General features: G+C 48.7%; 1 protein-coding gene across 1 annotated transcript; it reads left to right on the top strand.

The window, feature by feature from the left end:
* The first annotated feature begins 1,117 nt into the window (after positions 1-1,117).
* ncbp3 (nuclear cap binding subunit 3) lies at positions 1,118-11,330 on the top strand. The gene is made up of 13 exons (XM_040037990.1): positions 1,118-1,340; positions 2,171-2,236; positions 2,477-2,582; positions 2,680-2,805; positions 2,932-3,057; positions 3,131-3,282; positions 3,363-3,468; positions 4,451-4,550; positions 4,659-4,768; positions 6,463-6,772; positions 9,531-9,679; positions 9,751-9,921; positions 9,998-11,330. Exons 1-13 carry the CDS (start codon positions 1,164-1,166, stop codon positions 10,354-10,356), a joined length of 2,058 nt encoding a protein of 685 aa, XP_039893924.1. The 5' UTR covers positions 1,118-1,163; the 3' UTR covers positions 10,357-11,330.
* The last annotated feature ends 1,401 nt before the right edge of the window (positions 11,331-12,731 follow it).

Here is a 12,731-nt window from a genome sequence, read left to right as displayed (position 1 = left end):
ACTTTTGTATTTTTTTTACTGAAGACACGCTTCAGCTGCAGAAGTCATTTTTGTCTGCAGCTACAAACTACTGTGCATGTCGTGTTCATGCACAGCTGGAGCCTCAGAGCCAGATGCTGGTTCAAAGCATTGAAAAGGTTGATTGTCCTTTTATGAAAGAACAAAAAACTAACAAATAATTAGTTGTTAGTTCTTCTCTGTGTTTATTTGTGTATTTGTGTGTCTGAGTATCTGTTATAAAACAATTCAAGCAAATAAATATGGAACTTTATAAATAAGAGAGAAAATTATTGTTTAACTGAGAGATGAATAAATGTTTTATACTGGGTTTTCATTAGTTTCTATTTCTGTCACAGCCTTGTGTTTATTTCTTTATTCAGTGTAATTCTGATAATGTTTTACTCTGTTATCATGCACAGCAAAATCTCCAGTGTTAAATTAACACTAGAGAGTGTCTATATGGGTCCGCACCTCTGAGTGTTAAATACAACACTGTTGAGTGTTAAATTAACACTTTTGACAGTGTTACATGTTTAAAAGTAACCTAGTCAGTTTTGCAGATTAACAATGGCTAACACTGAGCAGTGCTGATTTTCTAACACTGGAATATTTCTAACATTTTGAGTTATTTTCCAGTGTTAGAAAATCAGCACTGCTCAGTGTTAGCCATTGTTAATCTGCAAAACTGACTAGGTTACTTTTAAACATGTAACACTGTCAAAAGTGTTAATTTAACACTCAACAGTGTTGTATTTAACACTCAGAGGTGCGGACCCATATAGACACTCTCTAGTGTTAATTTAACACTGGAGATTTTGCTGTGTGCTTACCTGTTTATTAATTAGTTTGTACTTTTTTATTTAGATTTTTCAGACATTGTGCAGTACACTTCAGCTCTGTTATATTTAGGACTGTTTACATTTACACATTTATTAAAAACATTTTTACATGTTCTACTATATCGTCTGTGACGCTGTTAACGTGTCTGTTGTTCAGCACCGCCCTCTGCTGAGCATGACATCATGTTTTACCCTTAAAAACCACAGGGGGCGGAAGAGCTCTGGTGCGCCGCCTGCAGGCCGCAGAAGAAGCCGTAGTTACCGTTTCCGGGTCAGCCCAGAGCCGCAGCGCTAGCGGCCGTTGTTAGCTGCTTGGTTAGCACCATGGCGGCAGTACGCAGCTTGCGGGTCTCGGTGAAATCAGACAGCGGCTCCGACCGCTCGGACTCCGACTCCGAGTCGGATAGAGATGCCCGCGAAGCCGAGCCAATGGAGGTGGAGGAGGGAGAGCTGGAGCCCGAGGACATCTCCGTTAACCGCTCTCTGAAGGAGCTGCTGCCGGTAAGCCCGGACTAGGCCCCGGCACTCCGGGGACTGGCGTCTCCGTCGCCCGGCAGATCCGCAGGAAGTGTCGGCTAGTGGTTACTTGGACTCCCGGCTCTCTCCCCGGGAGTCAGGCGTCCGCCCCGTGCTGTGGGGGCTGCCGATGAGCGGCGGGGGCCTCGCGTTAACCGGGGCTGGTTTACGTTTTCGACATGTTTGCGGGGTTCGTGTTTATTTCAGTCACTTGTTGCTGTGTTCACGTGCTGTTTGTGTGGAGCGCACGTCCCACCAAACTCTACTTAAAAAACATCGAATTTAAGATGTTTACGTGTAAAAGAAAGCCGAGAGCGCAGAGTGCTCAACTATTTCAGCAGGTATGCGCATACCGAACTGTTCTGCTTTCTTCTAAGCGTGAACCTGGGTTTCATTAGTCTTCCTTTGTTATTTACTCTTCCTGCTAGTATAGAGTGGCCCTGCCACCAAACCTCAGCAAAAACTAGGAAGTTTAACGTTTTTACGTGCAGAAAAATGCAAAACGGGGAGAGTTATTCTATTTGAATACACGCGCACTTAGTAGTTTTTATACCTTCACAGGTGTTTCCTCCCCTGCCAGCACACAGACAGTATCCAGAGCAGTTCATCAGCTGGAGAAATGAAAGTTTTCTTCTTGTGTAAAAGTCGCGTTAGAGTTGCTCTGGAGGCCTGTGTGGCTGCTGCTGTGGACTTCATGCAGCCTGTGTTTCTCGTGTGTTTACAGTCACTTTGTAATGTTGCTGAGGCAAACCAACAGAAATGGCTCAAAGGGAAAGTGAAACCGTGGCCTCCACTGCTGTCTGTCTGTTTCACAGGACACCAGTCGGCGGTATGAGAACAAGGCCGGAGCCTTCATCACTGGAATCGACGTCAACTCTAAGGTAAACCTTCAGAGTGTGGCCGGGTGTAGGCTGCTGCTTTAAAGTGTTTCTTACTGTGGGTGATATTAGTGAAGTACATGCAAGAGTCTGAGCGCCTGTGGGGTCAGGACGCATGTGTGGGACCTTTCCAAAGGTCACCATGACCTGATGATGTCAGGTAAAGAGTGATAGCTGAGTGGGAAGCGCAGGGTTCAAACTCATCTGACTACTCGAGTTCTTTCCTTTTTCCTTCCTCGTCAGGAGGCGATCGAAAGGAAAGAGAAGCGAGCGCAGCGTTTCCATTTTCACGGGGAAGAGAAGGTCGGCCAGCGCAACGTTTTCCTGGATAAAGACGCCATGAAAAAAGGTACGTGTCCTCTGTGACTGTCAGCAGGCAGAGACAACCTTTTCCTGATCGGGAGCTAGTTTAACATGTCGTCGTCTTCTTCTTCTGTGGTGCCCAGCCATCCCCCAGCTGCGCATGGAGGCAATCCATGTGATGGGCGTGGACGACATGAGCACGCAGGACGTCTTCGGGTACTTTAAAGAGTATCCTCCGGCTCACATCGAGTGGATCGATGACGCTTCCTGTGAGTACGGCGTGCAGACAGAAGAGCCGGGCTCATGAACCTGCTGCACAGGGGCGGGGCATGTGACTCTCCCAGCCAATCACAGCTCAGGTCAAACCCTGTTCTCACCACCTGATGGTTTCCTAGGTAACGTGGTATGGCTAGATGATGACACCCCCATCCGAGCGCTCATCAACACAAGCCGGATGCCCGACTCGGAGACTGTTACCACGGAGACGGGGGGCTCCAGCCAGCCGGGCGAGCAGAGCAAAGGTGAGGGCGAGTACTGTAGGGGAAAAGCACCAGAAGCCGCAGGGCATTGTGGGTAAATGTTACGATGTCGCAGGTCGGCGAGGTCAAGGATCAGATGACGAGGAAGATGAAGAGGAGGAGGGCGAGGTAGACGAAGGTGGAGAGGAAACGGCGAAGAAGCACAGCGAGGACATTGAGGGGAAAGATGGCGACGCAGAGACGAAGACGAATTCTGAGGGCAGACAGGTAGGACGCCGCCTGACCAATCAGCTTCACTGACCAGTGCCCAAAAGTGATCGATGATGTCATCGGCTGTGTGTGCGCAGGACGACCTGTCGCGGGCGGAGAGAGCGTCCCTGCTGAGGAACGACCTGCGGCCCGCCATCAAACCCTTCAAAGGAAACAAGCTGCTGCTGCGCTTCGCCACGCAAGGTCTCTCTCTCTCTCTCACACACACACACACACACACACACACACACACACACACACACACACACACAGAGCCAGGTGATTAGAAATCAGCACGTCACATGATTCAAACTTTGTCCAATAAAAGCACAGCAGGTAACAGCAGCACTGTTTTCTCAGTGGGCGTAAATCCAGGGCGGTTAAAGTGTTTCTGTTTTGTGCTTCCTGTTTCCTCAGGCCACAGACAGGAAGTGTGAAGGAGTGGAACAGCGCTAATGAAAGCTTTATGCTTTTATTGCAGCGAGTACACAGACAGGAAACGCTTTTATGTGCAGCCGGGGTCAAACATCTGTAATGCTGGGCTTTTTTTCAGTGGCGTTATTCAGCTCCTGCTCAAACTGCACGATTGACTCGCAGGGGTTAGAAGTTCATAGGTCACGATGCTCTGATGCGACCTGAGTCACACTGTGCGTCCATAACATGAAGGTTATAACAGAAAATCTGTCTCTCACTCACAGACACACACACACACACACACACACACACACACACACACACCACCATCAGCTTTGCTAAATTGCTGATGAAAAACATGATCAGCTGTGATTGAGCAGCATGTAGATCCAACTATTTTCACGGTCGTTGTGGTCGTGATCATTTTGTGAGGCCACATCGAAAAGGCTCGGATGAGCCAAAGTTCTACAAGTTGTGCCTCCGTCGCTTGTGTCCCGATCACAGGCTGCACCGCTGCTCCGTCTTTTTCACCGACGTTTACGTGTTTGTGCGTGAGCAGTGTGAGCGGCTGCAGTGACGCCCTCACGAGCGATTGATGATCGGGAGCTATGAGGTGTTAATCGCGTCTCGTTACCCCGCGTATACGACACGACGCACGATGAAGGCCAAAATCGGCCGATCACCGAAACGGTCGCACGACTCAAAAACGGCTCAAAATGGGCCAAACGGCGCACAGTGTCTGCCCAGCTTAACACGTGTTTCCTGTGTGCAGACGACAAGAAGGAGCCGGGCGCCGCTCGCCGCAGCCGATACTACATGAAGTACGGAAACCCGAATTATGGCGGCATGAAAGGCATCCTCAGCAACTCCTGGTAAGGCTCAGAGGTCAAAGGTCATTTCTCAGAGGTCCAACCGGTGTAGATGCAGCTCTGCGTCACAGTCGTCAGTGTTTAATAAAGTTTTGTCTGCTTCCCGTTCAGGAAGAGGCGGTACCACAACCGACGGATTCAGCGAGACGTCATCAAGAGCAAGAAGCCTCTGATTGGAGACAGCATGGGCCACACGCCGCCGTACACACACCGACACTCGGGTGAGATCACGTCGCCCTCGCACAGAGAGGGCGGGGTCAGTTAGGCTTTGATCCCGAACCCAGACGAGCCCTCGGAGTATCGAAGGCGTTTTCTCCCGTCTGTCCGTAAATTTTCGTGGTCAGCCGTTAACAGTGACACGCGGCTCGTGTCTGTCTGTACCCTCGTCATCCACGCCACGATGACCTCACAGCACCTTGACTCCCAAAGGGAGAGAGGAGCCTCTGGGCGGTGGATAAATGTCAGAGCTGTAGACTAACTTTCTGCCACGGCGGCACGAACTTTTTAACCGCACCACAGTTTCACACGTGCACTTTTTGGGGGGAGGTTTGTGTCCACACAGACGATATCGATTTGTAAATGATTCACTAACAAGCTTGTGCTTAAAGTGCGTTGACGCTCTTTGGTGATATTGTAAACAATGTTAAACTTAATCATCACATCGGCTCCTCTGACGACCTGTTTGCTGCTGTAAGGGGGGGGGGGGCACGTGGGCATTTATCGCAGCATATAATGTGTTTCTGCTGCTTTTTCAGCGCTCGGAGGCTGATGGCTCCGTGTCAGAGCTGGCTGTGAACTTCAGACGGATCGGGCCTTAACTTAACAAAAATGTTATCAGTCGTTCTTTTCGTCTTCTCTTGTTACCCACAGCTACATCCACTCTGTCGGGCCTACGCTGCTCACCCGGGCTGGGTACCATCACTACTCGACTGGATTCAGTTTTGTCTCACAGTCAGAAATATTGTAATTCTGATCATTTATCAGCACTGATACTGTGAGACTTGAGCATCACAGCAGAGGATAAAACAGAAAAACATGAAGCAGATTTTTCTGGCCTGGATTTTTATAGCAGCGAAACTTAAAATGTTCTGCAGTTTTGCATCATTTTAAAACGTTTACATTTCTTCAGTGTTGAACAGCAGAAATGAGGCTTTCTTGTCCGAGGAGCAGACTGATGGGTGATACGTGAATGAATAATGCAGAAAACACATCAGAGAGAGAGCTGTGCAGGAAGTGTGCTTTTGATCGTGGTGGAAGCAAAACAGCAAAAGTCAGAGTGAATTAATGACGATGTTTATCAAATCTGAAGCGTAGTTTGGATCTTCTTTTGCTGCTGGTTCAGTGAGTTTTGGTCGGAGAGAAACAAAACCTGCAGCTCAGAATCGGCGCAAAAAAAGACGTAAACACAGAGCGGGCCCGACGCATCAGAATCGCTCAGCCCCGACGGCGTGTCCGTGTACGTGTACGATGAGAAAGCCGACAGCTCTGTGTTTGTGTGGAGTCTGTGTAGCTGCTCTTATTTACCGTTTGTTGAAATAGTTTTGTGAGCTTTAACCTGAGATTCCGGCGTTTCTGACAAAATACATTTAAAAGTAGATTCAGGATTTAATGACTCGATATGGCTTCATTCAGCTCCTCGCCTCCCTCTGTCCACCTGCACTTTAGAACTTACACGCAGGACCACAGCCAATCACAGAGGTCCCGCCCCTGACGTTCACTGATTGGGACACACGATAGGGGCATGTATCAGTTGTTGACCACACGGAGACTTTGAGAGTTGCTGAGACTTTTTTTTTCTTTTTTACTGGAACAGCTGTTTTTCTTAGTCGCACCATTGAAACGATTGGTCTCTAGAGCCCTAAATGTGGTTTTCTTCTGCTTCATGCTAACGTTTTCATGACTTCTGTGCTTTCAGCGGATCTCGTCAACCTGCCCGAGGAGCCCATCAAGGAAGAAGAGGAGGAGGAGGAAGACGACGGCGACGAGGACATGGACTCTGATGACAGGGTGGTGGAGTACAGGGAGAGGGGGGACAGGGGCGGTGGCTCACGCTCACTGGGGGCGGGGCTTCACAGCCAGACGGACCGCTCTCCGTCTCCGTGGTCCGAGTCGGACGAGATGGACTACGACCTGGAGCTGAAGATGATCTCCACGCCGTCGCCGAAGAAGAGCAAGAAGATGACGATGTACGCCGACGAGCTGGAGACGCACCTGAAGAGCATCCGGTCAGAGTCGCTCACGTGTGTGTGTGTGTGTGTGTGTGTGTGTGTGTGTGTTATTTTCTATTCAGTTTTATTTTTACAACAACAGTCGCCTCAAGGCGCTCCTACAATAATACATACAGAGAAAACCCAACAATCATATGACCCCCTATGAGCAGCACTTTGGCGACAGTGGGAAGGAAAAACTCCCTTTTAACAGGAAGAAACGTCCGGCAGAACCAGGCTCAGGGAGGGGCGGGGCCATCTGCTGTGATTGGTTGGTTACAAAAGACATGCTGCAGACTGTCTGTGTGTGTGTGCACGCCTCTCAGTGAGGCTGAGCATTAAATTAAAATGGAAAGAGCCATCATGTTTGCTCACAGCTTTTATTTTGAAAATCAGGGGTGCCGCAGTGTTCCTGCTTCCTTCAAATACCAGAACCATTGTTTTTATGTCTGAGTGGGCGGCCTCACAGGAAGTGACATCATAGAAAAATCAGGCATTCTGCAGTTTTGGGTGATGATGGTGGGAAGTGGGCGGATCCCGAGTTAAATAAAGTTTAACTTTGAAGCACGTGAGAACGATTGGCTGGTCACCAGCCAGCAACTGTAAAACAACCACTACCACATACTACTTCCTGTGTGGGCGGATCTTTAGTCTCCAGGCTGTTGCTGCGAGTACTGACAGTTACTGTGTCCCAAAACCTAAGCTGCATCCTCCGGAGGACCGAGAAGGCCGGAAGTAAACAGCTCTGAAACTGGACGGTCTCACCTTCAGATCTGCGTCAGCGCTGTCTCGGTGGAGTTTAATAAACTCGTCCGTCTGCTCCTTGCTGTCTAAAATGTAACAGGACACTGGAGTAAACGCGACCATCTGTTTAATCAGTTTTCTGTTTGACGTTTATTCAGCTGTGTGAAAACCACCCGGGGGATTAATAAAGTTTTATTTTATCTAATAACTTTAATCTGAGCCAAACCGATTTACTCACGAACAAATAAAACAAAAAGCCAAACAATAACATTTTTAGGTTGTCTAATAGGGCTGCCACGATTAGTCGACTAGTCACGATTACGTCGACTATCAAAAACGTCGACGACTGATTTAATAGTCGACGCGTCGTTTGAAGCTTTGTAAGATCCCAAAAGACGCAGGAATAAGTAGCAGGATTTAAGAGTGTAATAACGGACTGAAACAGAAGATGGCAGCACTGCATGTACAAGGATGCCAGCTGCCGTTAAACCCCGAAGAAGAAGAAGAAGCTGTGTCCCAGAATTCATAGCGGAGCCCAGCTCAGTTTCCAACAATGGCGGCAGCTAGTTAGTTCTAATATTACTCTTATTATTCTTTCTGGGTCACAAAATAAACGTTTAACATATGTTCAGGCGAGAATGTAGCTGTGTAAACCTCAAATATCTGCTCAGTTTATCAAGACACCGCATATTTTCAAAAGCGCTCCGACGTTTTCGGAGACGTCTGTTACCCACTAGCTCGATAGCTAGCAGGGGGCTAGGCTCACTAGCGCCGTGAGAACACCGGACTCCCGGCAAATCGTTTTCAAACCCACCGCTGTCTTTGTCTACTCAGGTTAAACATGATATATGAGTCACTTAGATAACTTAAAATGTTGTTGTTTGGCTTTTTTTAGTATTTTATTTGTTCCTGAGTAAATCGGTTTGGCTGAGATTAAAGTTTTTACACAGCTGAATAAACATCAAGCAGACAGCTGATCATCAGAAGTGTGAGATGCTGGAGAATTTACTCCGGTGTCCTGTTATATTTTAGATAGCAAGGAGTTTATTAAACTTTAATAAACTATCATCTTGTCTTTATTTTTAGTTAGCACAGACCTTGAACACTTAAAGCTGTAAGCTAATGATAGTTATATAAGAGCAGATGCTGCTGGTGCAATAAGCTGTATGGATGATCTGATTAGTGACTAATCGCAAAAATAATCGCTGACTAGTCGACTATCATTGTCTAAGTAACTTATATATTACATTTAAACTGAGTAGCGAAAGACCGCGGTGGTCTGTAAAGTGTCTGGTGTAAATACTGTTATGTTTTCTTTATTTACTGTGCTAAGTTCCTTCCTTTTACTTTATATCTTATACTTTTACTACGGTTATTTATTACTGTGCTGCTTCTCGTTTTATTGCTGCTGTGAGCTACCAAACAAATTTTGTTGTATAACTACAATGACAATAAACTTCTTCTTTGTCTCTTTATCTTATCTGAAAACGATGTGCCGGGAGTTTGCCGTTCTCGCCCCGGCTCGCTGGTGGGTAACAGATGTCTCCGAAAACGTCGAAGCACTTTTGAAAATATGCGGTGTCTTGATAAACCGAGCAGATATTTGAAGTTTGCACAGCCACATTCTCGCCTGAACATATGTTAAAAGTTTATTTTGTGACCCAGAAAGAATAATAAGAGTAATATTAAAACTTAGTTGCGGCCGCCATTGATGGAAACTGGAATTGGCTGGGCCGCGCTATGAATTCTGGGATATGGTGGGCAGTAAAGGACATACCCGACCCATCCTTCAAATTCGGGGAAATGGAGGAGGCATTTTGGGATATATTTGGAGGAGTCTACGCCGCGTTGCTGTGATGTAATCGGCCTACAAATGCGGCCTCAGGAGGATGCAGCCTAGGTTGTGGGACACAGCTAGTGAATGCATGAAAGATTTTCTTCTGCTCTGATCATTAAACCTGCAGGAATGTTTCGCCGCCGCGCTCACACACGTTTGCTTTGCGTTTAACTCTGCCTGTGTCGCACCGTTCAGGAACAGGATCGGAACGTCGGGATCACAGAGCGGGACCAAAGCCTCGTCGCCCTCTAAGGTGACGGACGTGCGGCAGCTGCTGGAGGAGAAGAGGCAGGGCCACTCTCAGCACAGCCAGCCCCCTCCGGTGGTCAGCGGCGGGAAGACAGGTGAGCGGTTTAAATCCAGCTGCTTGCTGTGCTGCCGTGAGGCGGGCCTCTGACTCTGACGCTCTCCGCAGACGTACGACAGCGGCTCGGGAAAAGACGCTACTCTCCAGACAGACGCCGCTCCCCCTCGCCGCTGTCCCCGAGAGACACTCCCCTAGCCAGAGATGTGCATCGCAGACTGGGCGTGGCCAGTCAGGACAGCAGAGGCCACTGCTCAAACTCATCCACAGACAGGAAGACGGGTACGGAGGCGACGCCGACCTCTGTCGTCTTCTTTCTTTGCTGTGTGGCGTTTGTAACGCTCTCTCTCGTCTGCAGGCGGGCTGTGGAGCAGACTCGGCTCCAGCGACGACGACGGCAGCAGCGCTGCCGCCAGACGTCACGACAGGTCAAGCGGTCGCTCGGCGGGGCTGTTCTCCTCTTCCTCATCGGGCCGGGATGGCGGTGGCAGCAGTAGAAGCGAGAGGAGGCGTGGTGATGGAGAGGGGGACAAGGAGGAGGAGGACGACAGGCGCGGGGACGAGGAGGACGACTCGACGCTGCAGAGGATGTGGGGCGCCATGATCAAACAGAAGCAGGAGCGTCTCACCCACAAGATGAAGAAGAGTCGGCTGGACAACCTGCCCTCGCTGCAGATCGAGATCAGCCGCGACAGCAGCGACGAGTCCGACGCCTGAACCACACGAGGAGGAGGGGGCGGAGCAGTATTTCCTCTGATGGACGACCCGGGTGAGTTGGGGAACGGGGCCGGGCGGCGAGCTTCTCCCTTTGAAAACACCTGAAATAATGACTCGTAAATATCAACAGAAACATTTCATAAAACTTCTCCAGGGAGCCGCAGTCCACCTCGACTGCTCCCTGAAGCTCCGCCCACCTTTAATTTCAACTTCCTGCAGTGTGCGCCCTCCTCACTTCCTGTCTGAAGCGAGCTGAAGTTGCAAATTGTCACTTTATCATCCAGATCAGTGACAGTTGTTTGGGGGCGTGGCCTCTAATCACCTGCTGCAGGTGAGGCAGAATAGAGCCAAAGGAAGCGATCCGTCCCCTGAAGTCGTATCGCCCAGTACTATGGGGTCAGTCGGGTTGTGAGGTCATTTCCTGCCTCGGCGTTCCGGAGTTTGTTCACTCGGCTGTGGATCTGAGGACATTTCGGAGGAAGTCCTGCGAAGTTCGGTGCTAATTATGAGCAGAGGGCGAAGCTTTGGTTCCCGCGGCCTCCTCTCCTCCTGCCTGTGGTGTTCTGTCAGGATGTGGCAAAGCATCATGGGAAACTCTCCGCTCACCTGCTGCTGCTCTTCTTGTCACCATTCTCGCTCGCCACCATTCCTCAGCTTTTCCCCGTCTGACTGCAGCTCAGACAGTGAAGTGACTCCGCCTCCAGCGTGTGGCGTAGGCGTGGTGTTAGCGCTGGCAGGACTGGGGCGTCCGCTGTGGGACATTTTCCTACTTTTTGTCTCTTTATTATTATTTTCTTCTAAACACCTTGTTGATGACCCGGATGTGTGTGCGAGTGCGAGTCCATCGACTGTTCCTGTGACGTCACATGATGTGTTGTTTTTAAATGAAACCTTTGGGTCCACGTGCAGGTGACGCCACACTGCTGCTCCTGAGATGAGATCATTATTAAAGTACCGGCTGATGTTTTATTCCACACGTGTCGAGTCTTCTTCCTGTAACCCTGACCACAGATACCTGCACAACACAGGTGTGCTCTTTAGGCGGGTGTTCCAACAACCAGGGAGGGGTTGTGAGCTCATTGAGGCGTGGCCTCTGCGCTGAACGCAGACACACAGATGCTCAGTAACAGCCAAATATAAAACCATCTTCCTCAGACGTGTTGGTGCGATTAACCTCAGCAGCCATATTATCAGGCTCCAGGTCAGAATTGTGCGTCACCATCCACCTGTCAGCCAAAGAGGCCACACCCCTCATAATGCAAATTTTAATCCTTAATTTAAACAGTTGAGTTATTTTAAAAAGTCTGCAGACGTGTGTGTTTCTCGCTGTTGGAGCTGCTGCCTGGATAAATGCGACGCTTCTGTCAGGTGTACGACTCGAACACGTGACCCTCAGAGAGGATCATGTTCACAGGAAAAAACGAAAACATTGCAAATTAAAATGACAAATGTCCAGCAGAAAACACTTCAGCTCACAGTTGTGTCAAAGTGCTTTATAATGTCAGGTAAAGACCCCTATGAGCTGTCACTGTAGCCACAGCCGGATGGAAAAACCTCTGGCAGAAGTTGGACGATGGGACAAAGACGTGCTGCGGAAGAGAGCCAGAGATTAATAATTACTAACGATTAAATGCAGAAAGGTGTATTACCACACCAAGAAACACTCAGTGCATCATGGGAATCTCCAGCAGCACAGTACCTGTAATACCTACAGCATGTTCTAATCGCTCTAATAGGATATTATGGTCGACAGTATCGAACGCTGCACTGAGGTCTAGCAGGACAAGCACAGAGATGAGTCCACTGTCAGAGGCCATAAGAAGATCATTTGTAACCTTCACTAAAGCTGTTTCTGTGCTGTGATGAGCTCTGAAACCTGACTGAAACTCTTCAAATAAACCTCTGCAGATGATCTGTTAGCTGTTTGACAACTACTCTTTCAAGGATGTTTGATATGATTGAATTTGATGAAGTTAAGGTAAGGCCGGCTCAGCAGCGCTCTGGCTGCGGCACTGACAGACCACAGTGATCTTTTCAGCAGATTCAGATGAGCCTGAACAGTGAGCTCAGTTTCATAGTCGTTACTATGCAAACTGTCATGAGCGCTGAACAATGGCCGTGAATAGCATTCAGAGAGTTGGGGAACCCTCAGCTCAGCCTTTCCCTTTTCATGTGTTCTCAACGCCTCACTGAAACTTACAGGACGTCTGGGTGAAGCACACGTTCTGGCCTGATGAGGTAGCTCTTTGGTGTTGGTTACGCCTCTTAACTCTTAGGAATCATTCAAGCATGAAAAAGTCACCTAACTGCAGAGATGAACCAGTGCTGCGTCTGCATATAACAAATAACCTGTCTGTTCCTGCAGGCATTACACA

This window comes from Simochromis diagramma, unplaced genomic scaffold (assembly GCF_900408965.1).
Source record: "Simochromis diagramma unplaced genomic scaffold, fSimDia1.1 OVJJ01000323.1, whole genome shotgun sequence".
NCBI lineage: Eukaryota > Metazoa > Chordata > Actinopteri > Cichliformes > Cichlidae > Simochromis > Simochromis diagramma.
The sequence above is the reverse complement of the archived record's forward strand: the minus strand, read 5'-3'. Positions and strand labels throughout refer to the sequence as shown.